The following is a 27,919-nucleotide window of genomic DNA, read 5'->3' on the forward strand; positions in this document are numbered from 1 at the left end:
TTTAACATTACTTCATTTACTGCATTATTGTCAATCTATTTTATATAACTGCAGACTGCAAATGCCCTGGCTTATTGTGTAAAGCAGATCATAATAGAAGATAAAATAATAGATTAGAAAACAATTTAAATTGATTAATCTTTCTTGGCACTGCCTCTTATATTGAGCTTTTGATTTATTATTGTAATGTAATTTTCATCCTTTTCATTACTGTATTATTAGCAGTTTAATTAATATACTAGTTATTTTTGCAGCAAATGCTTTGGAAATATGAATAAAGATTTAATAATGCAAACAATTAATTAACTTACTTTGTAAAAGCACAACTGAATTGATATTGATTGATCTGCCTTGCCATTGTGTCTCATTAAACACTTGAATAATTATTGACAGTTTTATTTCTTTATCTTTAGCTTCAATTATTCTTTTAAAATTGATGTTATGTGTCCCTTTAGTTTACATTTACAATTAGTTGTTTAGAGATGTCAAATTCTGTCCATTTTCATATACATTTTTAAATAAATACATTTTCATTTGTAAATATACTTGTTTCCTCCAATTACATAATTTATATTTTTACCTTACAATACTTATTTTGCATTATTTTTCAATCTATTCCGATTTCAGAAGCTGCAAAACACTTCGGCAATACAAAAGTGAGTTACACTTTATTTTAAGGTGTCCGTGTTACAGTGTAATTATACATTTATGTAATAATTAACTACATGTACTTACTATACGGTTAGGATTAGTTCTATGTAATTAAACAACATTTATAGTAATTGCTAGAGTAACTACACAAGCACATCCTATTTACTCTTTTTTTTTTTTTAAATGAATGTTAATTCCTTAATATTTTTTTGAGAATATTTGTCAATTGCTATTTACTCGGATAGCTCTGCAGAATAATTTGAGATATTTATTCATTTGTTAAAATGTGTTTGGATCATTTTTATAATGAAATAAGGAAGTTTTATAATGAAAAAAGCAGTCCCATTATTAAGTGAAATTGAGAGTAGCCCAAATGATGTCAACAGTAATATTTTAACAAATAAATAAGAATATAAAAACAGCTAATTAAATAGAATTACACACCTGAGCTTCACACTATTTGGCAATGTGAAAAGTTTTTCTCTCTCTCTTTGTCATGGCAATAAAGTTCGAGTGAATTAGATTTGAGAGCGAGAGAATGGGACAAACTGTGTGTGTGTGTATTATGAATCAGGTCTATTCCAGAGAGGTCTCATTCTCTGGTCTCTGCTTGCAGACTTTTTTGTGGTCACTCGCCTCCAGAAGACTGAAACCTCTCTCTATCTGTGCGTGTCCTCAGATCTCTGCTCTTTCTCTTCCATTACTGCTGACAAATCTCTCTCTCTGCCCAGCTCAGGGGAGTTGTGGTTTCTAAAAGGTTTCTGTATATTTCCCATGCCTCTATCAGTCTATGTTGAGGAAAATAATATATCCGCCCGAAACAAGAGACAAATAGCCAGAGACATTGAGAGTAAAAGTGCCAAAACAATTGCTGCAAGTGAAGCACACACAGACCTTTATAAAAATGAGACAGGACCCAAGTGTATTCACCATTTTAAACCTTCATCATCTTTTTAATCATGTGTAATCTTAATCTCATGTGTAAACAAATTCAGAGGAGACCTCCATCATTGGCCTTCTGCTCTTTATAAATAACATCCTGACCTCTTGTTTGGGATTCCAGATGTCCAGACCTCACATTTTTCTCTCATGGACAGAATACAGATTCTGAATTCCAGATCTGCAGCTAGGACCATATTTCTATGTACTTAGCATATTTATGAGGAATATAATGCAAGAACATTGGTGACCAGCAACAAGAATTCAATGCTCTGAACATCTCAATTGTGTTCTTACCCAGACTCTGAATTATGACAACGAGGGGGAAAAAAAGATCTTGGAGTCTAGAATCCAAATCTAGTGGCTGATTAATCTCATTAGTATCATTTAATCATGGTTCAAACATAATCAAACTTACAGTACCAGAACATGACGATTAACTTCACATGAACATGAGAAGAAAGGTAAATGACCCTTTTGATAACAAAGTCCATGAAGCACAGCTGACCTTCAACAGAAGATATGACTTTTTTTTCTGCTTCCCAAAGGTGTGTGTGTGTGTCTGTACATCGGTTATCTCATTATTTGTTCCAGTCAAAACATCAGTAGTGATTTTTTTTTCCCAGTAGTGATTTTGCAAATTAAATACAAACATAAACAAAGGAATCACAGCGTGTTAGAGCTACAGTGCAACTGCTCAGTCATTCATGAAATAAACAACAAATATTTACAAACAAAATTCACAATTATAAAAAAATACTGTTTTTAACATTCACAACTAAAGATAAAGAGATGTGTTTGAGCGCATTTACACTTTAAGTGTCTATGAAAAATCAGTTACAGAAATGTTCTGCGCATTTGTTAATCTTGTCGCCCAAATGATTTGGATTAGCAGTGTTTGTACAGAGATTCAGGCAAAGTGACAAAACACCAGTGTTTATGTGGTTTTGGAACACCATCTAGTGGAGATGAACCTGTACTTCCTCTCTTTATAAGGCTTCAGAGCTTATTTGGACACTAGAGAGGCAGATAATGTTGTGGTCAATGTTTGAATTGGTGTCGTTTGTGTATTGTAGCGTAGTTAATTTAAGATGTACATAGAGATTTGTGTGTGTGTTTGAGAGTGTGTAACATATTCTTTACATGAGTGTAATGGGTTAAAACTGAAGGAGCATTTGGAATCATAACTGCATGTTTGCACGTAACCATGAATAACAAGTCCGTTCATATTCACGGATGAAAACACATCCAGAGAAAGCTTCCGAATAAAAATTACTTTAAAACACTAATCTTCTTTGCCATAGCATTTTTTCATGTGTTTCTCAAGCCTGGATTTTACTTTGACCCTTCATTACAGCCATCACAATCAAGCTTTAAGAGTTAACCATGATTCTCTCTAGCTCTTTTCCTGTGGACTTTATTTTTTCCCACCACCCTTAATCGCAGCCCCCTCTCTTGCTGTCTTTCTCTCTCTCTCTCTCTCTATGTGAGGTTGTGGAGAGGTTGGCTGACCCTCATGCAGCTCCAGTAAAGTGCTCTGGCCAGCGTCAACACCACCAGCAACAACGCCGCTGCCCAGGACGCATAAATACCCCCATACACACGCGCCTGGGACCACGTCCCTGCCTGGAGACAAACACAAACAATTACAGAATACACTGATGCAGTTTGATGTTATTTTGACAGGTCTCACAATTGGTAACACTTTACAATAAGATGCAAACTGCATCATGTTGATTTATATACACTGTTGTTCAAAAGTTGTTTTTTTTAAATAAATAAATATTCACTATGATTTCTATTTCAAATAAATCCTGTTATTTTGAACTTTGCAAAATTGTCACGGTTTCCACAAAATTATCAAGCAGTCAAACTGTTTTCAACATTTTGATAGTAAGTAGTGTTTCTTGCAAATCAGCATATTTGAATGATTTCTGAAGGATCACGTGACACTGAATACTGGAGTAATGCGGAAAATTCAGCTTTGCCATCACAGGAAACTACGTTTAACTAAAATTAAAATTAATAATATTTCACAATATTACTGTATTTTTTTTATCAAATAAATGCAGGCTTGGTGAGCATAAAAACGTTACACTTTACAGTATATGATCATGAACTAACAATGAACAATAGTTTTCAGCATTTATTAGACTAAATGTCAACATTTACTAATATATTTTTGAAGATTAAAAGTTGTGTTTGTTAACATTAGTTAATGGAACGTGAACTAATATGAACAAGTAAATATATTAACTAACATTTACAAGGATTATTAAACATTGTAAACAATATATTGCTCAGTTAGTTCATATTAGTTAACAATACATTAATGTTAACAAATGAGTTTTTTATTTTTAATGTTAGCGATTTTAACTATTGTAAAATGTATTTATATTTAATATGAAAACTGATGCTAATTCATAAATTTGTGACTCAGTTCGGAAATAGTAATGCACCATCACAAAATGCATTAAAGAAATGGTTCACAATGAGTGATATGCTAATTATACAGTTGGTAGGCTATTAGACACTCTGAAAAAGAAAATACAAAATATGGTCTATAATTAATTACTGAAGAATCAAAAAATACACAACTGCTGTGCACATCCTAAACACCCAGATTGGGCGCAGGTGCAGGACAACTGAGTAATACAAATAAAAAAAGAAGTGTGAAGTCCGCACACTGAAAAAGCTATAATTACACTATGATTAATTACACCACGATGCACACTCACAATCAGACCAGCAGCTGAGATGCTAAATAGCAAGCACAGCAGGTAACACCACAGACTCCGCCTCCTCGGATATCGCTGGCCAATCGAAGATCTGGTGAAGATGAGGAAGAGACCAATGAGCAGAACATCAAGGGGTAATGGAATGAAACATGCAAAACTATGAAAAGGCAAAGTGTGTAATTTCTGCGCCACCAGCATCAGTACACAGAATTCCCAAAATAATGCTTCTAACAGAACGGCTTTCCCAAACACTCCCCCTATCTGTCATTGATCAGACAAACAGTTAGTCCCACCCCAAACTCATGCCATTGGCTAAGCAAATGTTGTTGTGTCTGTGTGCTCAAACAAACAGAGCACTGTTTTAATAAATCTACAGACAATGAATAGCTTACTTATAGAGGGAATGCATTAACGTCACTTCCCCGCCGGAACACGCCCCCCTCAGCGGGACTGAGTGGCAGAAGAGCTGCTGCGTGACTGGAGTTAATAGGGGAAACTGCGTTAACGCGAGTAAAACAAACTATTATCAGTTTAAACTAAAAGTTGGACTCGATATAGTGTTCCTTACAACTTATCAAAGATCCAGTGATCCATGGATATTGACATGCAGCCAGGAATCGTGTTTCCTGACATTTATATGTGCCTGATTTCGACGCCGGGGAAATAAATGAAGACAATTTGCCTGTAAACGTTTTATATAAATACAATATAGATAGGTCTAAATCCGAGTGATCACTTACATTAATGTTATACTGTATATCATCATATCGTCCAGCCCAAAAACTTGTATAGTTTTTTGTCAGTGTTTATTTAAAAACATCCAATTATGCAGAATATAGTCTGGTCTGTAGCTTTTTGCAGTCTGTAAAAATATACAGTACCTCAGATTTCTGGTCAAATCTAGTTGTACAGTCAATCGCAAAGCTCTTTCCCGTTTTAGATGTGTTTTGTGTGATTTTCACGGCATTCACGCTGAAAATAAATGCTGCCGCTCAGTCTTTTTGCCACTTGTGGGCGTGACCGCATTCACTCCGGCCGACGGTGACGTCATGCGCATACCCTCTATAGTTGTCTAAGATCAGACAGGATGTTAAAATGTTATGGGACATTTATCAACATTGAAAAAATGACACCCAGTTAAAAGGCAGTAATGCTTTTCAGAAGCTAAAGCTGTGTACTGGAGCTGACAGAGAGAGACTTATGACTTATTTGTTGACTTAAATGTTGACTTATTTATGATCTAATGAAACTGTTTCTAGAACAGATTTATTTGGCATGTGCAAATTGTTTTGTGAACGTCGGCTGGGAAATACTCACACTTTTCTGCAATGGGGGCATCGGGCCAGTGTCCTGTCAGTAAACTCGGTCCACTGAAATGTTGAGAAAGTTGTTGAGAAGCTACTGTGAGGCAGTTGCATAAATAAAACACGAATAAACAGCCATCTGATCTTCCACTTTAACTTGACGCTGAAGCTGAGCCGAGTGATTCGGTCATGATGTCAATGAAAATGATACACTGTGTGCGTCCGTATGATGTTGCTGTATTGTGCGTGTGTATGTACCAGGAAAGTGTTGCTGCAGTGTCCGCAGGAAACTCTAGCTCCAGCAGGTTGTGGTTCTGGACTGGCTGGGCCTGGATGGACTGGCCCCAAATTTATAATCCTCTTACTAGTCCACAGACAAGGAGACAAAAACATTGAACTTTTCTCCACATACACAATCCAGATTGAGACAAGAAGTTTATTAGTGTCAAACATTTCACTTGTTTTAAATTTAACTTTGTCTCCTCCTTACCAATAAGGCCGAGGGCAGGCGATCCTTTGGGATGTGACCTTGCAGATGAGAAGACAGTTACAAGGACACCGGACATATTTCTTCCCTGCAGGGGCATTCTTTATGGGCTGGAGAGAATGAAGGTTAATGAAAAGAATAGAAAGGAGAAGAGCGACAGAAAAGAGTTAGTTTTGGTTACCCAAAGATGGTCACATGCTTTAAAAGGTACACTTTAAGGAATTTTCGGAGCGGCTACCAATAGCGGTGAAAGCATAAGATCCCACCCTCCCTTCAGAGCGTCTCCAAAACCCCACCTCCTTCAAAATACATGAGCGCGTACAGAAGGGAGCAAACGAAAGCTTCACAAGAGTCGGCATTAAACTACCTCATGTCTCAAAGCACATAACATTACAATAATAATGAACATAACTTACAGAGCTCTTACGTGTACCACCTGACTGCTGCAGATTCATTTAGGCGTTGATAGTGTTGCCATTTAAACGCATAAATTCGAGTCACAAACCAATTTGAGTATAACGTCACAGATTTCCATCTGTTCCAAATGACAGTGGTTACGGCGTGAAAGTAGCATAAGCTTGTTGTTTTGGTTCAGGAGGAACTGAAAAAGGTGGCTGCTGTTTCGGTGCTCAGTTCACATCTGTCTAACTCTGCATAACATGAAATGCGCTGAAGACCCGTGATGTCTGTGTGTGATAGGCAGGTAGGACATCATATCATTGCATTTGGACCGAATTTAAGGATTGGACGAACATTTTATGGCCCTACGCCTTCCACAGATGATACATATAAATACATTTAGACCACTTAAAATATTGTTTCTGGAACAAACCGCCTACCCTGCCTTTAATAAACAAAACTGTATGCGTCTTGGAGACAAATATTGAAGCCGGAGCTACTTCTCTCGGTTTATGTATATGACGAGTCAAGCATATACTGGGTTACTCCGCAGCGGTCGTCATCCAGCTCGGTCTAAAATAGTCCAAATATAAACACTTATTATAGGTGTACCGTAGTGAATCAGGATAAGACAAATACACGATTTGGAAGGTGGATTAATGATGTACTCGCTCATACAAATTTTGTACATTTTAAACAAAAACATTAGATAGCGCACCTTTAAGTTTTGGGGCTGTCAATAGATTAATTTTTTAAAATCAAATTCATTACATGTAATGCAGAATAATTGCATATGCACTACCTACCGTATGTAAGTTTGGGGTCAGTAAGATTTTAAGAAATGTATACTTTTATTCAGAAAATATGCATAAAATTTATCAAGAGTGCCACAGACTTTTACATTTTTACAAAAAATGTAATAAAATAAATTTCAAATAAATGCTGTTCTTTATATTCATCAAATAATCCTAAAATAGAAAACAGTTATTTTGAATTGTAATAATATTTCACATTATTGGTTTTACTGTATTTTGATCAAATAAATGTAGCCTTGGTGAGCAGAAGAGATTTAAAAACATTAAAAAACTAAATCTTACTCACCCCAAACTTTTGAATGGTAGTGTATCAATATCCTGACAGAAGCCCCAAAACCATCAGACCTATTACATTAGTCTATTAATCAACTACTCAATCTGTACATAGTATTGGCTCTAATAAAACTGTATTGTTTACAGTTATGACAATAACGGAATTTTGAATTGAATCAACAACTGTAGGATGCAAACTAACAACCAATAAACACATATTTTCCCAACTATCCCAACTCACAGTAGCTTCATTGCAGACTCCACACTTGACCACATGTTGGTGGATTTTGCCCTCAACGCTGATGAGCGACTGGCACACCCTACAGCTGATGACTGGGGCACTGCCACTTTCTGGAGATGTCAGGGGGGAATACGGTGGAGGGTTCTCGCCCAACAACATGGGTGGCTGAGTCGAGCTCGGAAACGGAGGAAAACCTAACAAGGGAGAGATTGTCATTCCAGTCTGCACATTCATTAGACTTGGATGTGTCACAATACGGAAGAAAATGTCTGTCACTACTTCAGTTTCATTGAGACTTAATGCTTGAAATGTTTCATTCATACAGAACACCTGTAATGTCTGGATAACAGTGTCTTTAGTTCAACATAGATACTGAAAATATTGGCTCATGAAATTGAGTAAAAGGCTAAAGTTTCATTTACCTCACAAAGTTTAAACCAAACACTGAAACTTCTGCTTTGGGAAAGTGAAACAGTTATTTGTCGCCCAGGCCATAAGGATTAACAAGAAAATCAGATTTGGCCTCGAGATCTGCTGAAAGGAGCTTTGTAAAGAGACTGCTGGAATGTGCCTCATTACTAAAGAAGCATGTAGCCTACATATTTGCCTATCCTTGTGAGGGACAAATCTTAAAAAACAACTCACAAATACAGTGAAAAATGGTGAAAACCCATTTATGAGGATATTTAGGAGTTCTTACTCTTTGAAATACTCCCAAAATCCAAAGTCATCTAAGTAAGTAATATAGTGAAACAACCATTTGTGATAAAACATGTATTGTTTTCATTAGAATGTTTCCAGTATCACCATATCAACACACCACCATCCTCAGGACGCCCTTTAGTAACTTTCTATTGGTACCGCCCACTCTGTGCAATGATTGGTTTGGGTCTCCTCAGCCAATATTTTCAGGCTTTCTGAATGGCCCAAAGATATGCCAATCATGTGTGTTTGGGTGTAGCTGGAGTTCGCGGATACAACAGATTACTGTAAACGTGTAATGTACAGACGCCGACTCGCCGGTAAATGTGGATAATGAAAACCTTTGTACAGCCGTCCCCAGGCATATGTCTAGTTTTAGACAATATTATCTTATTATATTTCGTCTCGGAAAGGCCAATACCAGAACAGTAAACAGACCCGAACAAGCCAACAGTGATGTTCATTCATTAGAGGCTTATCAGCCTCAGAGATGGATGCCAAAAGTGTGCAAGGATCAATTCAACATAGATTTGTTTGACAAAATAATACCATCCACCCAACGCAGTGTATCGTTTGCAACTGCACTATATGCTAAGCAGCAGCATGTAACGTTATCAGCTACAGTATCCGCGCGCGAGCACGTACGCGCACACAATTCATCTGCCTCTCAACCGTGATCCGCCAGAAAATCATCCGTTCGGGTACTGCCTCCATGCCACCAACGTACAAAGACAAGAAAAACAACACATAACCTGCACATAACCTAAATCGTAGTAAATGCACAGGTGTGTGTGTATGTGTGTGTGTGTGTGTGTGCGCGCGCGGGCCCGTGACAGCGCAGAAACGCGCCGCGCTCGCTACTCACTCTGCGGTTTGTTCGGAGCACCATGTGGAGCTGCTCCGGGTGACACCCCGCCGTTCCCACTGCCGAGAGCTCCATCACCGAGATCCGAGAGCAACGGGGACCGCTCGCCGTCCGCCATACCGAGAGCGAGGCGTAAAGAGGGGGAGCGGCGAAAGCTTGTAATGTTGTGCTACCGGAGTGTGTGTGTGTGGACGGAGCCCGCCTGCGTCACACGGGTACGTCCGCTGCTGTGGCAACGCTTGTGCGCATCCGTGCGCTCGGGGGGTGTATTGCATGATACCCCTGAGCAACCGCGCGCGACATGCTGTTCCTCCTGTCACTTACAACCATTTCAAAGATCACTACATTACACAAGAGACGTGTCTTCTCAAAAATGCATGCATGCCAAAATTAAGAAAAGAAAAAAATTAGGAAAAGCAATTTTATGTTTATTAGGCTGAGTATTACAAGAATATGATCGAATAAAGCAGGTGTGCAGTACTGAATATATGAATATACCTGTAAGGACATTTGTTGAGATTTTTAGCAGGCACCTCACCTCTTATTATTTAGTCAGGGCTGCTTTCAGGGTTAAAAGTAACCATGTAACATAAATATCAAATATTAAAATTGCTTACTTTTGAATAAAATCTTGTGTAAATATTTTTGTTCAAATAAATTGTTCCAATATGTCAAACTATATTGGAACAATTTATTTGAACGAAAATATTTACACAAAATATTATTAAAAAGTAAGCAATTTTAATATTTGATATTTATGATCATAAAAAGGGACTTCTTATACAGACACCTGTTCCTTTCCACTTTATCTAAGCTGCTGGTTTGGAAACATTTTAACAGAATGTTTATTTCCTGGTTCTAAAGCTAATAAACCTGCTGATAAGTGAATTGGGTTATGGGAAGGCATTGACCGAAGTGAATTGGATCATTGGGACATATTCATAGGTTATGTTTCCGGGTTGGATCCAAGACTGCCAATGAAAGGCTGTTGAACTGTATCTGTATAGATGTTGTCAACACTGCCGAAGTGTCTCTTCTCATGGTTCAGTCACTCTCTCTGTCTCTCTCAGGTCAGGTTGATGCAGTCCATTGGTCTGTTCATGGGGAGTGTGATCTCCAGTTCTTCCCTCTCCATGATGAATCTGGCATTCCCCTCATGTTTGTGGACTGGGTGAGGCAGATGAAGGCCCAACTTACTGAAACAAAGAATATGCACACATATCTAGAGAGTACTACAGTTGATGGAAAAAGTAAAAAAAATTAGTTAATAGTTTACTCACTACTTTGGAGTTCTGAGGTCAAGAAACATCTCCCTCACATCCAGCACCAAATCAGATGCTTTTGTATCTGGCAGTTTAACTCTCACCTTGCATGATAGAGAGAGAGAGAAATTTTGTGAGATTACATTGATAATACAATTTTTTAAATGAAGAGAAACAGCTCAGTTATTTGAGGACAGACAAATGTTTTCACTCCAATCAGCCTTTGCTCTCTGCTTTTAATGCACCATCAAAGCCAACTCTATCTCTTACAGGAAAGGAGAAAGGATGTTTCAAACCCCAGTCTTTTTTCTTTCTGGTAAATCAAATGACTGAATCTTAAGCTTTGGATCTTTGAAACTTTAAATTAGTTTAAACATTGCTATAAGTTCCACACTTTTTAGAGTTGAGATTACAACTTAACTTATTCAATATTTCTAAACAGCGATGCTAATATGCAGACGTGCTGAGTAACACGAGAATGAACCTCATTGGTTCTTGCGGAAGCTCAAATGTGCAGCGTAACGCAAGAATGAACCTCATTGGTTCTCGCACGCCAAGCGAACATGCTTGAGCTTCTGTTTATCACAACTGATGTGTGAGTTGATGAATCTTTATACGTGAATAAAAGTGTCACAGGTCGGGAGAGTCGACTGGATCTACCCCCTCCCTTGGCCTTTAGAATGTACCACTGAGGAGCAAACCAGAAACCAGGCGGACAAGAAAAGTAAAATGTAACAGGCTTTATTGATTAAAAGAATTTGTATATCCTAATTAAAACTCCTCCTTCCTCCCCAGCATCCAGTGGCCGCCGGGACGTCGGCTGGACAACAGGCGGGGACTCGGTCCATTCAACCCCTCAGACTCTTCGGGTGCCGAGGCTCTCGGCTATGGAGGGGACGCGGATTTGACCAGCAGGTAAGTACTCTAAGCACGGCTTATCCTTCTCGGGCTCTGAGCGGACTGTACTCTTCTCGATCTCCCAAGTACAGAAGTTTACAGCGGTGAAGAGGGGCGTCGACTAGACAGCAGGTGGGTACTTCGGGTACGGTTGGTTCTTCCCTATACAGGGGATGCAGAAAGCTCACGGCTGTGAAAGGGGCGTCGACTAGACAGTAGGTAGGTACTTCGAGTACGGTTGGTTCTTCCCTATGCAGGGGATGCAGGAAGCTTACGGCTGTGAAAGGGGCGTCGACTAGACAGCAGGTGGGTACTTCGAGTGCGGTTGGTTCTTCCCTATACAGGGGATGCAGAAAGCTTACGGCTGTGAAGGGGCGTCGACTAGACAGCAGGTGGGTACTTCGAGTACGGTTGGTTCTTCCCTATACAGGGGATGCAGGAAGCTTACGGCTGTGAAAGGGGCGTCGACTAGACAGCAGGTGGGTACTTCGAGTACGGTTGGTTCTTCCCTATACAGGGGATGCAGAAGCTTACGGCTGTGAAAGGGGCGTCGACTAGACAGCAGGTGGGTACTTCGAGTACGGTTGGTTCTTCCCTATACAGGGGATGCAGGAAGCTTACGGCTGTGAAAGGGGCGTCGACTAGACAGCAGGTGGGTACTTCGAGTACGGTTGGTTCTTCCCTATACAGGGGATGCAGAAAGCTTACGGCTGTGAAAGGGGCGTCGACTAGACAGCAGGTGGGTACTTCGAGTACGGTTGGTTCTTCCCTATACAGGGGATACGGAAAGCCCACGGCAGTGTTGATGACACAGAATGCAAGCGGCTTTAGATGGGGGACACTCAGAACAGCAGATAACTGGATTTCCTCCGTTCTCCAGGACAGCGTCAATGATGAATCAGAACACAGCAGGCTTGGAATGTACAACACTCAGAACAACAGATACCTGGGTTTTCTCCGCTCTCCACGACAGTGAGGATGGAACAGTATGCAAGCGGCTTTAGCTGGGGGACACGCAGAACAGCAGATAACTGGTTTTCCTCCGTTCTCCAAGACAGCATCAATGATGAATCAGTACACAGCCGGCTTGGAATGTACGACACTTAGAACAACAGATAACTGGATTTCCTCCGTTCTCCAGGACAGCATCAATGATGAATCAAACCACAGCAAGCTTGGAATGTACAACACTCCGAACAACAGATAACTGGAATTTCTCCGCTCTCCACGACAGTGAGGATGGATCAGTATGCAAGCGGCTTTAGCTGGGGGACACTCAGAACAGCAGATAACTGGATTTCCTCCGTTCTCCAGGACAGCATCAATGATGAATCAGAACACAGCAGGCTTGGAATGTACAACACTCAGAACAACAGATACCTGGGTTTTCTCCGCTCTCCACGACAGTGAGGATGGGACAGTATGCAAGCGGCTTTAGCTGGGGGACACTCAGAACAGCAGATAAACTGGTTTTCCTCCGTTCTCCAGAACAGCATCAATGATGAATCAGAACACAGCAGGCCTGGACTGTACAACACTCAGAACAACAGATACCTGGGTTTCCTCCGCTCTCCACAACATGTGATGATGGAACAGAATGCAAGTGGCTTAGATGGGCGACACTCAGAACAGCAGATAACTGGATTTCCTCCGTTCTCCAGAACAGCATCAATGATGAATCAGAACACAGCAGGCTTGGACTGTACAACACTCAGAACAACAGATACCTGGGTTTCCTCCGCTCTCCACAACAGTGATGATGGAACAGAATGCAGCAGCTTTAGATGGGGGACATTCAGAACAGCAGATAACTGGATTTCATCCTCTCTTCAGAACAGCATAAATGATGAATCAGAACACAGCAAGCTTTGAAATTCCACCGTCACTTAATCTCTTCCTCAGCAACTCCAAACTGCAACACAGGGCAAGGCTGATGGGCACGTGACAGAATTCGATATAGTAAGCATGCAGTAACTTCACTTCAAACACACACGGTGGGGCACAGCATCAACTCACGTCACTCTCAACCACTCTGTGAAATATAAGGCCACAGCCCACCTCCTTGTTCTGAACAGCAGGGACAGTAAGACGGAAGAATATATAGCGACCTCAATCAGGCATCACAACAGCTGTCTTCTCATTACGGTGTCTAGACTCCTGTTCCTAGATCGCTTCTCTTCATATACAGTATCTTGGTGTATAAATCACATACCAGACGGCCAGTAAAAGGTTTGCACTTATCTCTACCCAAGAAGGGGACTTGATATCTCCAAGGCGACTTCTCCTCTGCTTCTCTGTTCCACACCACCCAATCTTTCGTAGCGGGCTCCCTTCCGCGGGTCGATCTCACCAGTCAATTTGTCCCACAGAAACTCTCAGCCTTCCTCGACGGAACAAAGTCAGGACACAGCACCCGAACACCGAACACAGAACACTGCACTGAACTGTCTCCTTGATCTCCTAAAGCTTGGTTTTTATCTGTTTCAAAGCGCTGTGTGTCCCAATCATCAAACAGCCCCTTGATGCGCCGCACCTGCTGTCACTCTGTCATCAGCGGCTGCTGTTGCCATGGCAGCGACGCATACCAGGCTGGCTGGGTGTTGCGTCGAAAGCGCTCCGGGCGGAAACATTCCTCCGTGGAATATATAGTTCCGCTGCTGGTTCGTCACCTTGTGACATACTCCCCCGCCAATCCGTTCTAGTCCCGAGAACGGGTTCCGCTCTCCCAGTCTCCGTACCTCACCGGGGGTTGACCTCGGTTCTCCCTCTGGGACCGCCTCGGCGGAGACTCGGGTCTCACCGGTCCCGGTGCTGGGCCCAAGCCCCTGGGGACCACTCCCCATCCTACCAGTAACGGTCCTGGTGCTGCCACAACCGGGGGGGCTTCCTCTATGGGATTTGGGTAGTTCGGGCAAGGGCGAATCAGATTCCGGTGGAGCACCCGTTCCGGGCCCGCTCTCCCCTCGGGCCGGATAGCATACACGGGTTGATCTGGGCGTGGTTGTCGTAAGACCACATAGGGCCGAGGCTCCCACCGATCGCTCAGCTTACCCTTCCCCTGGCGACGATTATCCCTCACCAAGACTCTCTCTCCTGGGAGCAGTGGGGCTTCCCGAGCCGTTCGGTCGTACAGTCTCTTGCTCTTTGCCCCCGCCTGGTTAATCCGGTCCGAGACCCGGCCATACGCCCAGTGGAGTCGCTGGTGATGCCTCGCCACCCAGTCTGACAAGCTCCCTTCCTCCACTTGGGTAGCAGCCCCCGCTACTAAGTCGGCTGGTAGCCGCACGTGTCTTCCAAACATTAGATATGTTGGAGCATACCCAGTGGTGCTATGCACGCTGTTGTTATATGCTTGGATCAGTGCCGGAAGCGTATCCGCCCAATGGCCCTGCTGATCCATCTCTAACGTTCCCAACAGGCTCAGCAATGTTTGGTTAAACCTCTCGCATCCTCCATTCCCTTGGGGATGGTACGGTGTCGTGTGGGTCTTCCTACCCCCGTACAGCAGGCACAACTCATGGACCACCCTGGACTCAAAGTTCGGCCCCTGGTCTGAGTGGAATATTTCAGGGCACCCAAAAGGCTGAATCACAGCCTTCCACAAGGCATTTGCGGTGGTGATAGCAGTTTGGTCCAAGGTGGGAATGGCCCAGGCATATTTGGTGAATAGGTCTGTCACCACCAAGATGTTCTGGATCCGGTCCACCGGCCTTCCCAGCGTCAGATAGTCCATGGCGACCATGTGCATGGGAGCCTTTGCCTGAATCGGGACCAATGGGGCTCGGGTCTCCTTCCTGGTCTTAAACAGGGTGCACCGGGGGCATCCCTGAAGGTAGGCCTTGGTAATCCTCTCCATCCCAGGCCAATAGAACTGGCGTCGCAATAGCGAGATCGTCTTCTCCAGGCCCTGATGGCCCAACTGGGTGTGATAGGCCTGTAGCAGGGACCGATGTTGCCCCTCCGGAACTACTGTTTGCCAGATCTTCTCGCCCAGGTTAGGGTCCTGGATGGAGCGACAGAGCACCCCCTCCCTCAAGGCCAACCTTCCCCATTGTCCTAGCAACCCTCGGACTGCCTGAGTCTGAGCCCGGCGTTCTCTGGCCTCTGGCCATTTCCCAGTCTGGACCCACTCTCGTACCGTCCGCAACCCTTCATCCTCCGCTTGTCTCGACCTCCAACACTGTGGGTCCCAGCCCCAACCATTGGGGGCCTCTTCCTGCGATGATCCAGGCGCTTCCACGATCCCCACCATCGCTCCTTCCTCCTCCTCGGAGCTAGAGTTGGGCCCCTGAACTACTGGACCTGCCACCGGAAACCTCGACAGCACATCAGCGTTCGTATGCTCTTTCCCTGGTCGATACTTCAGCTGGTAGTCGAAATTCGCCAGTTGTGCCACCCATCTCTGTTCGACAGCCCCCAGCCTTGCCGTCTGAAGATGTACCAGAGGGTTGTTGTCAGTTACTACCAGAACCTTGGTCCCCCACAGGTAGTCCTTGAACTTTTCGCTCATAGCCCACTTCATGGCCAACAACTCAAGTTTGAAGGAACTATAGTTAGCATCGTTCCTCTCTGTCGGGTGTAAGCTTCGGCTGGCGTATGCAATCACCCTCTCCTTCCCCTGCTGTTTTTGGGCTAGCACGGCACCCAGGCCGAGATGGCTGGCATCAGTGTACAAGATGAAAGGCTGGGAGAAGTCTGCATAGGCCAGAATCGGGGCCTGCAGTAGTTCCTGTTTAAGCCTCCGGAATGCAGCCTCACATGCCTGGTCCCACTCTACCGCGGGAGATCCCCGGCCCCTCGAACGTCCCGTGCCCCCGAGCAGCTGGTTAATGGGCTTGGCGATTTTAGAGAAGTCCTGAATGAACCGCCGGTAATATCCGACAAAGCCCAGGAAGGATCTGACCTGTCGCACAGTCTTCGGCGCCTCCCACCCTTGCACAGCCGACACCTTCTCTGGGTCCACAGCGATCCCAGCTGCACTCACCACATGGCCCAGAAACTTCACCTCTTTCCGGAAAAGCTGACACTTGTCAGGTTGCAGTTTTAGCCCGTATTTGTCCAGGGCGCGGAAAGCTTGCTCCAGATGTTGGAGGTGAGACTCAAAGTCCGGCGAATAGACGATGACATCATCGAGGTAGACCAGCGTGGTTTCCGTTAACTGACCTCCCAGGCACCGCTGCATAAGCCGCTGGAACGTGGCTGGGGCGTTGCAAAGGCCAAACGGCATCCGTTCCCACTCGTATAACCCGAAAGGGGTCGTGAAGGCTGTCTTCTCCCTGTCCCGCTCGTCCACCTGCACCTGCCAGTACCCACTGGCCAAGTCGAGAGTAGAATACCATGCAGACTGTGTAAGACTGGTGAGTGAGTCCTCTACTCGGGGCAGGGGGAAAGCATCCCGCTTAGTCACCTGGTTCAGCTTACGGTAATCCACACAGAATCTCCAGGAACCATTTTTCTTGCGCACCAGTACGATAGGGGCTGCCCAAGGGCTACTACTTTCCCGGATAATTCCTTTGTCCAACATTCCTCGCAGGAGGGTGCGGACCTCAGAATACAGGGTCGGGGGCACTGGTCGATAACGTTCTCTACTCGGGGCGGCGTCCCCGGTCGGAATCTGATGTTTTACAATGTCCGTCCGGCCATAGTCCTCGTCATGAGTCGAGAACAAGTGCTGCCATTTGAGCAGGAAATCCTGGAGCCGCCCAGTCTGTTCCTCTCCCAGTCCTTCACCGCGTAGTGACCCTCCCTGGAGGTGGTTTGGCAATTCCTCTCCCTCACTACCCACCGGCGGTCCAGTTCGGGTCAGGGCAACTTCCACTACGGAGGGGCTTACCCGGTTAAACTGCACTTCACCCGGCTCTCTCACTTGTTGCGGGCACACCCCTGTAACTCGGGCCAGACACTGATGTCGATGCAACAGGACGGGGAACGCATTCACGTTCCGTACCTTCACAGAAATCCTCCCCCGCCGTGCTGTGGCTAGCCCCCGAGCTACCTCAAGGTTTGGGCCGTCCAGATGGGGTTCCACCAATACCCACTCTCCCGGGCCATAGAGTTGCGAGGGGAGCCTGGCCCAAACCACAGCCTCACTCTGAGCGGGAATGGACAACGCGTATCGGCAAGCCGTCCTCCCAATGCCCTCTCGATCTCCTCGCGTCTCGGCAAGGCGAACCCGCCGACAATCGGCCTTAATCCGGTCCCACTCTTGACTTTCCGAGGTCGAGGCCGTCTGCTTTAGTCCACTTCGGAACAGTTCCTCCCAACATTCTGCTATAACGTTCATGCCCAACAATGCGCGATGGTTTCCTAGGCAGGCGTCACGAACGATCACCACCCCCTTCTGGGGGACAACGACTCCATGGATCTTCAAGTCAGTCACCAGGTATCCCACGTATGGGATGTCCAGACCGTTGGCTCCCCGTAGCGTCAACCAGGGGGCTTCCGAGGTGGGACAATCCTGGCCCTTAAATAGCTCTCGTGACAGGCTCTCAGAGAACAGAGTGACTTGTGACCCAGTGTCTAACAGGCACTGTACTTCCAAGCCGTTGACCTGGGCCACTACAATGGGGCAATGCCCCACCAAACATGCTCTGGACTTCGTAATCAATAGGGGGTCTACCATGGGAGTCCCGGCCACTTGACCCACAGTGGCCGGCAACTCTAAAAATCCTCCTGTGATCCCCGACGGGAGCGGCACTGGCGGAAGTAGTGACCCGGCTCTCCACAACCATGACAAATGGGGCGTCCTTGTTCGTCCCACCTGAACCGTGGCCCCATCGGCCTAGCTGGGCGTCGTTCTGGGAATCGGCTCCCAGCTGAATAGGTCCGCTCTCGGAGCAATGGACTGGAACGTTCACGCCGGAGCTCTTCTCTGAAGGAATTGGATAGCTCGGCCAGCTGTTCCTGGACGTCCTTTTTCAACTCCTCTCGTAACACACGTCTCCATTCCGCTTCAATCGGGCGTGGGGGGTCGACGGGTGCGCTCGCAGCCATGCACGTTGAGGGCTCTACCGTGTGATCCCGTTCCAAGGCCAAAGCCTCTTGCCTCAGTTCGTCAAAAGACGAGTCCGGGTTCCGGCGGACTTGTATTCGCAGGCTTTGGCGTACGGGGCCTTCCCGTAGCCCCAGGAGGAATTGGTCTCGCAGCAGACTCTCTTCACCCCCTAGACCATGATCTTGGCTTCCCCTTAGCCTAGCGAACTGCTCTCTTAGCTGTAGCGTGAATGCCCGGATGGTCTGTCGCGGCCCTTGTTTGCAGTTGAAGAACTGTGTTCGCAGAACGGCTACGGGAGTGGTATCGCCGTATTGCCCCGAAAGGAAGTCAAAGATAGCTTGAGCCGTGGTATGGTTCGCTTCTGGCGCTGCTCGCACTTCCCTCAGTGCTTCTCCTTCCAAGGAATTTAAGATGAACTGCACTCCCTGAGGGGCGTCCAAACCCTGGAGCCCGACTAAATATTCGACCTGGGCCCTCCATGTCGACAGACTCATCTCCGATCCCGGACCTTGGTACTTCTGGGCCCACGGGGCTCCCATGAATATGGGCATGGCTTGTCTTCGTGCTCCCGGTGCCTCTTCATCTGCCATAACGGCTTCTGGTGGCTCAACTCAGTGGTAACCCTGCCGACTACGCCAATAATCTGTCACAGGTCGGGAGAGTCGACTGGATCTACCCCCTCCCTTTAGAATGTACCACTGAGGAGCAAACCAGAAACCAGGCGGACAAGAAAAGTAAAATGTAACAGGCTTTATTGATTAAAAGAATTTGTATATCCTAATTAAAACTCCTCCTTCCTCCCCAGCATCCAGTGGCCGCCGGGACGTCGGCTGGACAACAGGCGGGGACTCGGTCCACTCAACCCCTCAGACTCTTCGGGTGCCGAGGCTCTCGGCTATGGAGGGGACGCGGATTTGACCAGCAGGTAAGTACTCTAAGCACGGCTTATCCTTCTCGGGCTCTGAGCGGACTGTACTCTTCTCGATCTCCCAAGTACAGAAGTTTACAGCGGTGAAGAGGGGCGTCGACTAGACAGCAGGTGGGTACTTCGGGTACGGTTGGTTCTTCCCTATACAGGGGATGCAGAAAGCTCACGGCTGTGAAAGGGGCGTCGACTAGACAGTAGGTAGGTACTTCGAGTACGGTTGGTTCTTCCCTATGCAGGGGATGCAGGAAGCTTACGGCTGTGAAAGGGGCGTCGACTAGACAGCAGGTGGGTACTTCGAGTGCGGTTGGTTCTTCCCTATACAGGGGATGCAGAAAGCTTACGGCTGTGAAGGGGCGTCGACTAGACAGCAGGTGGGTACTTCGAGTACGGTTGGTTCTTCCCTATACAGGGGATGCAGGAAGCTTACGGCTGTGAAAGGGGCGTCGACTAGACAGCAGGTGGGTACTTCGAGTACGGTTGGTTCTTCCCTATACAGGGGATGCAGAAGCTTACGGCTGTGAAAGGGGCGTCGACTAGACAGCAGGTGGGTACTTCGAGTACGGTTGGTTCTTCCCTATACAGGGGATGCAGGAAGCTTACGGCTGTGAAAGGGGCGTCGACTAGACAGCAGGTGGGTACTTCGAGTACGGTTGGTTCTTCCCTATACAGGGGATGCAGAAAGCTTACGGCTGTGAAAGGGGCGTCGACTAGACAGCAGGTGGGTACTTCGAGTACGGTTGGTTCTTCCCTATACAGGGGATACGGAAAGCCCACGGCAGTGTTGATGACACAGAATGCAAGCGGCTTTAGATGGGGGACACTCAGAACAGCAGATAACTGGATTTCCTCCGTTCTCCAGGACAGCGTCAATGATGAATCAGAACACAGCAGGCTTGGAATGTACAACACTCAGAACAACAGATACCTGGGTTTTCTCCGCTCTCCACGACAGTGAGGATGGAACAGTATGCAAGCGGCTTTAGCTGGGGGACACGCAGAACAGCAGATAACTGGTTTTCCTCCGTTCTCCAAGACAGCATCAATGATGAATCAGTACACAGCCGGCTTGGAATGTACGACACTTAGAACAACAGATAACTGGATTTCCTCCGTTCTCCAGGACAGCATCAATGATGAATCAAACCACAGCAAGCTTGGAATGTACAACACTCCGAACAACAGATAACTGGAATTTCTCCGCTCTCCACGACAGTGAGGATGGATCAGTATGCAAGCGGCTTTAGCTGGGGGACACTCAGAACAGCAGATAACTGGATTTCCTCCGTTCTCCAGGACAGCATCAATGATGAATCAGAACACAGCAGGCTTGGAATGTACAACACTCAGAACAACAGATACCTGGGTTTTCTCCGCTCTCCACGACAGTGAGGATGGGACAGTATGCAAGCGGCTTTAGCTGGGGGACACTCAGAACAGCAGATAAACTGGTTTTCCTCCGTTCTCCAGAACAGCATCAATGATGAATCAGAACACAGCAGGCCTGGACTGTACAACACTCAGAACAACAGATACCTGGGTTTCCTCCGCTCTCCACAACATGTGATGATGGAACAGAATGCAAGTGGCTTAGATGGGCGACACTCAGAACAGCAGATAACTGGATTTCCTCCGTTCTCCAGAACAGCATCAATGATGAATCAGAACACAGCAGGCTTGGACTGTACAACACTCAGAACAACAGATACCTGGGTTTCCTCCGCTCTCCACAACAGTGATGATGGAACAGAATGCAGCAGCTTTAGATGGGGGACATTCAGAACAGCAGATAACTGGATTTCATCCTCTCTTCAGAACAGCATAAATGATGAATCAGAACACAGCAAGCTTTGAAATTCCACCGTCACTTAATCTCTTCCTCAGCAACTCCAAACTGCAACACAGGGCAAGGCTGATGGGCACGTGACAGAATTCGATATAGTAAGCATGCAGTAACTTCACTTCAAACACACACGGTGGGGCACAGCATCAACTCACGTCACTCTCAACCACTCTGTGAAATATAAGGCCACAGCCCACCTCCTTGTTCTGAACAGCAGGGACAGTAAGACGGAAGAATATATAGCGACCTCAATCAGGCATCACAACAGCTGTCTTCTCATTACGGTGTCTAGACTCCTGTTCCTAGATCGCTTCTCTTCATATACAGTATCTTGGTGTATAAATCACATACCAGACGGCCAGTAAAAGGTTTGCACTTATCTCTACCCAAGAAGGGGACTTGATATCTCCAAGGCGACTTCTCCTCTGCTTCTCTGTTCCACACATAGGCGTAATCCTATGGGGGGACAGGGGGACACGTCCCCCCCAATATTCAACGAAGGGCAATTTGTCCCCCCCAATATTTGATCATATTTGGGGCGCGTTTCCATTACAGATTTGCTCAAAACTTTTGCGATATTTTCTAAATGTCGATAAAAAACTATTGCGAAATGACGGCGTTCCATTAACCGATGTTATGCGACTAAAACGTCTTTTTTTCCTCTCGCGATCAGTCATTCCAAAAATCATGGCAACGGACGTTGGTAGGTTTATAGCCTATATCACAGCCACCGCATAGACATTATTATTATTAATGGAAGGAGACGTGGCGTGTTATCCAAGCGTTAATGGCAGGGAAAGACACGGAGTTCCTGGGTGTTTCTCCCTCATTTCTGCTCCGATGTCTTGATTGTGGCATTTCTTTGAGGTTTAGACACTGATCAATATAGAATGACTTTATTAATGTCATTATATAGATCAGTGGGTTTAGAGTCCAGTAGACTACTCCTGTAATTATTGTTTATTTTATGAATTCAATAAAGAACTCTGTCTCGTATTATGTCCAAACGGTCAGTGTACTTGCATTCATTTTTCTTATTTAACCCGTAGGCCTAATTGCAAAACGAAAAATGAACGGTTGTTGTATTTTTAAAACGCAAAGGTGAATACCAACATTTTAGTTTGACCTGTAGACCTACACCAAATGCTGCACAAAAAAATAAAAAAATAATATATATATATATATATATATATATATGAGAGAGAGAGAGAGAGAGAGAGAGAGAGAGAGAGAGAGAGAGAGAGAGAGAGAGAGAGAGAGAGAGACGAATTTTCAGATATTTGTTTATGACTTTTTGCCCCTTTATTAAACATTTCAAATATTCACAAATTAATATGGAGAAAAAAATGTAGATTTTACTGGTTTTCTAAGGCCAAATTAGAACCTGGAAATTATATTTTTACCGCAGTGCTGAATGAGAAGAGCCATAACCACAGCCTACAGAAAGGGGATGTATAGTTGAGTTAGGCTATAATAAATGTGTCTGAAAAAATAACGAGGCATTTTAATTGTTTATTAATAAACTATTGTTTTCCTAAATCAGTGTCGGCTAAAAACATATCTCCATCTCCAGATGCACCTTTAGAGAGAAATGCACCTTTCATACGGATTACATAATCAGAAGGTATTAGCTTTCGATTCGAATTTGTTCCTTTTAAAGTGGACATTTAAAGCTTCAGTCTACAAAGGCTAGCCTATCAGTTCTCGCGCTTCAGTTCACGGAGATCATGAAAGCGCGCCTGATTGTTTTATTTTATTTTACAAAAGCACATCGTTTTCTTGTTATTGTGAGATTACGCAAATAAAAGTAGTTGCGAATAATGTATTATTATATTCTGTATGACCAGAAATGATAGAGTATTTTAAGTTGTTTCGACTGTTGATAGGAAAATGCAAGTGTTCGCGCCCACGCCTCCGTGCCATCCAGTGCGCGCTCCACACCCAGTCCGCACACACACTTGGATATGCGTCAAAATCTTGTGTTTATTTGTGATAATCTTAGCCCTATTATTATTGTCCAACCTGTATTATGAATGAAATGTGACGAATTGCTTTGTTCCTTTTTTGGATAAAAGCGTCTTCTACATATAATAAATGTTATAATAATGATGATAATTATTATTATTATTTGCGGACACGGACCCAAAACACACCGCGTATTCTAAGTCAGCTGACTGTAAATGCGCAAAACCCGTTTCCATTGCAGTTTTGCGAAATATTCCTTTTTCAAATTGCCTGAAAAGCCTCCTCATGCAAGCGTAAAAACTTTATTGGGATAAACGGGAGTTTTTGCGAAATGGACGTGTTTCCATTGTGCGCATTTTCATTAGGCTACGCAATTTCAATTGGCGCAATTTGAAGAGTAGCCTAATGGAAACGCGGCTTGTATGATTATGCGGGCAGGGCCAGATGTGATTGCAAATAGCCTACGTCTTTCTTCCCAGCTCCGAAAATATAAAATCCCGGCCGGTCCATTTCCCAAATCCATTTCGGACTTCCTTACACTATACATTTAGCAAAACCTATTTCTCCTGAAATCCATGTCATGTTTTCCTATCCCTAGTGCATCGTCAGTGAGTTAGGAAAAACCAAACAGAAAAAGAGTTAGGAGGAGCGCGGAAATTGACAGACATTTGGCACATAGGCTATCTATGAATGGTAAATATCCTGTTGTGCTGTAACCGTAATTTAATCAAAATGTTTATAGCCACTATATGTTTATAGAAGAATATAAGAGAGAGAGATCACTGACCGCTTTGTTGTCAATTCAGGCCTGTAATTGATGCCGATGCTGTAATCATTGTGAGTAGGCTATACGTTGGTTTGACGATCAGATGTAATAAAATTCCTTGTTGTGTTATACAATTACAAACATTCGGACTCTGACTTTTATTTTATTTTGATTAAAAAAATGTGTGCATGCGCCAACACAAAAAGTTCCACAGCTGTCCCCCCCAATGTGTGATTGACAATTTCGCCCTTGGTTCCACACCACCCAATCTTTCGTAGCGGGCTCCCTTCCGCGGGTCGATCTCACCAGTCAATTTGTCCCACAGAAACTCTCAGCCTTTCTCGACGGAACAAAGTCAGGACACAGCACCCGAACACCGAACACAGAACACTGCACTGAACTGTCTCCTTGATCTCCTAAAGCTTGGTTTTTATCTGTTTCAAAGCGCTGTGTGTCCCAATCATCAAACAGCCCCTTGATGCGCCGCACCTGCTGTCACTCTGTCATCAGCGGCTGCTGTTGCCATGGCAGCGACGCATACCAGGCTGGCTGGGTGTTGCGTCGAAAGCGCTCCGGGCGGAAACATTCCTCCGTGGAATATATAGTTCCGCTGCTGGTTCGTCACCTTGTGACAAAAGCCTAGATTCCGTCTGTTCGTCATATAAAGCGATTCAGGTCTAAACCGCTCAATTCATATGAATTATTTTGGATAATGGATCTTTTTATGACCTTTTTGAAGTTAAAATAAAGTTAAAGTTAAAAGTGGTAGTTGCATAACACAGTCTGAACTGAAAGCTCTCCGATTTCATTAAAAAGATCTTCATTTAAGTTCCGAAGATGAACGAAGTAATTAATGACAGAATTTAAATTGTTGGGTGAACTATCCCTTTATCATGTATTTAATGACCCCAGCAAAGATGCTGTTAAGTTTTGTGAATGTCGTATTAATGTTTAAGAGGATTGAGCAGTACCAGCATGCTGTCACAACACATGGATGAGGGGTCCTTTCTGCTCAAGCCAAGAAACAAATCTTCAGTCCCAACAGACTGTTTCAGCACAATCTCGTACCTAAACATACAAACACACATGCACAGTGAGAGACCAGCTCACTTACACAGCTCAAGTGATTTTGACATGCATGTATTTTCTCTTACTCTGGCTGTGGCCGTGGATCGGTGAGGTCATCAAAATGCGCCCCCTCGGTCACTTCATCCTCATCCCAGATGCCTTTGCTGTTCTTCTTCACATAGGCAGTGCTACCTAGAGGGAAGAGAGACAGAACCATATAGAAGGATGCTTTTGTGTTCTCACAAGTGAACCCATAAGCAGCGTGAAAATAGCAAAACGTGACATAATGTTTAACGATTTCAAATTAGTTAGTCAATTATATTTATTATTATAAAAGTATATTATTTTAAAATAATAAAACACACACACACACACACACACACACACATATATGTTTGTGTGTGTGTATATACAGTTGGCTACTGGTCAAAAGTTTGGAAATTAATATTAATATTTTTTCATGTTTCTTCATGTTTTTGAAGTCTCTATTGCTCATCAAGCCTGCATTTATTTGATCAAAAATACAGAAAAAAACAGCAATATTGTGAAATATTATTACAATTTAAAATAATATTCTATTCCACACACACACACACACACACACACACACACACACACACACACACACACACACACACACACACACACACCATTTAAAAAAAAAAAAGAATAATAGGCTAATATTATATAGCCCTACCCTCTTTCTGTTTATCCCCCGAAGGTACAGCAGGAGAACCGATATGTCCCGGGCCCAGCTTTGCTATGGGCTTCACTTTCTGAAGAAAAACAAACAGGATAATTGTTCAGCGACTTATCCTTAACGCAAGCCGACAATGTAAAATTGGATTTGTAAGAAGCTCAGACCTGGAGATCTTCTTCCTCATCTTCATTGTTTGGAGAGAGCAGGGCGGACAGCGCCTGGAGATGATGCACGGAGGCAAGATCCTCCATCTTTATTATTCGCTAAGTTTTAACGAGAAGGTGAAGTATTTTTTAGAGTTTTCTATTTAGTTTTTTTGTAAGGCGTCGCTGTGCTGCTCTTCCGGGTGGCTGGAGTTTAGCATTTCCATGGAGACTGCACGCGGATTCTAGTAGCAACTGTTGCTAGGCGTCTTTGTTACATAGTATGGCATAAAACTCACAAAAGTAACCATCATCGATGTAAATCATTTATTATCAATAGTAAGTTTACAGTTGGCAAATTGTGAAGTCTTAACCGAGGTTGTGTTTTAGAACACATTTTAAAGTATTATCTAAATAACAAAAGGAACTTAAAACAATATAGCTACAATAAAACACGTTTATCTAATAACTAGCACTAAGCGAATAACTAGCCTAATATAATTTTGTAGCGAGTTTCAAATAGAGCTTTACTCCGTATACTGTTGTTCCGAAGTAGCCTATTTATGGTTTTAATTAAACATTATTAAGATCATGTAATTAAGATATTGCCTATGTTTCTTAGTGTTAGATAAGTCTGTAATTAAATATGGATTAATCTGTGATGCATTAATCTCTACTAAACAAGAAAGTTAACGTTATACCTCAAGAGGCCAGTGAATGAATGTGTACACCTGTAAGTAAAACCACTAGAGGGCGTGTTTGGTTAACTTTGTCAAAATGATTGCAGGCCTGAAGCCGAGTACTTTGTGATCAGTAGAGTTGTGTGTTGTTGGATTAATCCCTTTTATGAATGTCAAGGAGAAACAGACGGTTCAGTAGTTCAGAATTAGCAGCTATGTCTCTTTAAAATATTGCTTTTATTTAACGATAACGTCATTTGTCTTCTCACTTGATGTGACCATGCAGGTTAATGTCAGAATCTTTATCAAGTCAATTATTGACCTGAGTATTTTCAGGGACCCACTTTTCAATATTTTTCTGAGAAATTAGGTTCATTCGCTCACTGTCCCTCCCAGCAGCCTCTCAAATCACTATATCCCCCAGGATACGGAAACCTAGTAGCAGACTATCAAAACATGACTTGCCTAATTTAGAGATTATTAAAGTTTAATTTTTATGAAATGAATTTTCTCTCAAAATTTCTCTTTGAGAGCCATGTGAGAGCCATGAGCCATTTGAGAGCTATTAGCCTGCTTCAGTCAGGGAAACTGACTGTGTGTGTATGTGACAGTAAGTATGTGGAGCTTTACTAAGTCATTGCCACAGCTGAATGTGTTTTGCCTGCAGCAGTTATAGGGCGAATCTGTCAAGCTAGTTATCAGTATTCCATTCATGTAGTTTCTCTCTCTGCAGCATTCTTTTTTTTATGGTCACAGATCTCTTTTTCCCCATATTTTTCACAAAAAGAATGTTTAGAAAGACTCTCATCTTTCTATAGTCCTTCAGTCTTTCCTTCACTGAACCCTTCACTCTCTTATTCTTCCATTCTCAGCATTCCTGAACTGAAGTACTGTTATATCATTGTGAGTCTTAATTGAGAACGGATTTGTCTGATTTTGAACTACATCCGTTTGAGTCTGAATTCGACAACAAATTTGTGCATTTAAATATACAAATTACTTTGAGTGCAGCCATATTGGAAAATGTCTACATTTTGATCTGTTGAAGCTCTTGTGTGTCTGAGTTTGAGGCTGTTTAAATAAGTCAGATTTTTTTTAGTCTGAGTCTGAATTAAGGAACAAATTAATGCAGGCGAGTCTGAATTGAGAACAAATCTATATAGGCGAGTGTAAATTGAGAACAAATTTATGTAGGCGAGTCTGAATTGAGAATAAATCTATGTAAGCGAGTGTAAATTGAGAACAAATTTATGTAGGCGAGT

The 27,919-nt window shown here is 43.9% G+C and overlaps 2 protein-coding genes across 2 annotated transcripts; both read right to left on the reverse strand.

The window, feature by feature from the left end:
• Positions 1-1,576: 1,576 nt before the first annotated feature.
• Positions 1,577-9,636, reverse strand: pip4p1a (phosphatidylinositol-4,5-bisphosphate 4-phosphatase 1a). The gene is made up of 7 exons (XM_056260119.1): positions 9,415-9,636; positions 7,848-8,041; positions 6,123-6,229; positions 5,891-5,996; positions 5,646-5,698; positions 4,329-4,419; positions 1,577-3,216 (listed from the first exon to the last, which is right to left on the reverse strand). The coding sequence occupies exons 1-7, from the start codon at positions 9,530-9,532 to the stop codon at positions 3,073-3,075; spliced, it is 813 nt and encodes a 270-aa protein (XP_056116094.1). The 5' UTR covers positions 9,533-9,636; the 3' UTR covers positions 1,577-3,072.
• Positions 9,637-10,212: 576 nt separating this feature from the next.
• On the reverse strand, positions 10,213-26,202 carry dnaaf6 (dynein axonemal assembly factor 6). The gene is made up of 6 exons (XM_056260122.1): positions 25,999-26,202; positions 25,832-25,910; positions 25,221-25,326; positions 25,038-25,134; positions 10,695-10,780; positions 10,213-10,610 (listed from the first exon to the last, which is right to left on the reverse strand). The coding sequence occupies exons 1-6, from the start codon at positions 26,083-26,085 to the stop codon at positions 10,481-10,483; spliced, it is 585 nt and encodes a 194-aa protein (XP_056116097.1). The 5' UTR covers positions 26,086-26,202; the 3' UTR covers positions 10,213-10,480.
• Between the last annotated feature and the right edge of the window lie 1,717 nt (positions 26,203-27,919).

This window comes from Rhinichthys klamathensis, unplaced genomic scaffold (assembly GCF_029890125.1).
Source record: "Rhinichthys klamathensis goyatoka isolate OS25496 unplaced genomic scaffold, OSU_Roscu_1.1 h1tg000008l_1, whole genome shotgun sequence".
NCBI lineage: Eukaryota > Metazoa > Chordata > Actinopteri > Cypriniformes > Leuciscidae > Rhinichthys > Rhinichthys klamathensis.

Coding starts and splice junctions, on each gene's coding strand:
- pip4p1a (XM_056260119.1), bottom strand. CDS start 9,532: ATGGCGGACGGCGAGCGGTCCCCGTTGCTCTCGGATCTCGGTGATGGA. Junction 8,042..9,414: donor TGCTCCGAACAAACCGCAGA/GTGAGTAGCGAG, acceptor CTCCCTTGTTAG/GTTTTCCTCCGTTTCCGAGC. Junction 6,230..7,847: donor GAGTCTGCAATGAAGCTACT/GTGAGTTGGGAT, acceptor CATTCTCTCCAG/CCCATAAAGAATGCCCCTGC.
- dnaaf6 (XM_056260122.1), bottom strand. CDS start 26,085: ATGGAGGATCTTGCCTCCGTGCATCATCTCCAGGCGCTGTCCGCCCTG. Junction 25,911..25,998: donor ATGAGGAAGAAGATCTCCAG/GTCTGAGCTTCT, acceptor GTTTTTCTTCAG/AAAGTGAAGCCCATAGCAAA. Junction 25,327..25,831: donor GGGGGATAAACAGAAAGAGG/GTAGGGCTATAT, acceptor TCTTCCCTCTAG/GTAGCACTGCCTATGTGAAG.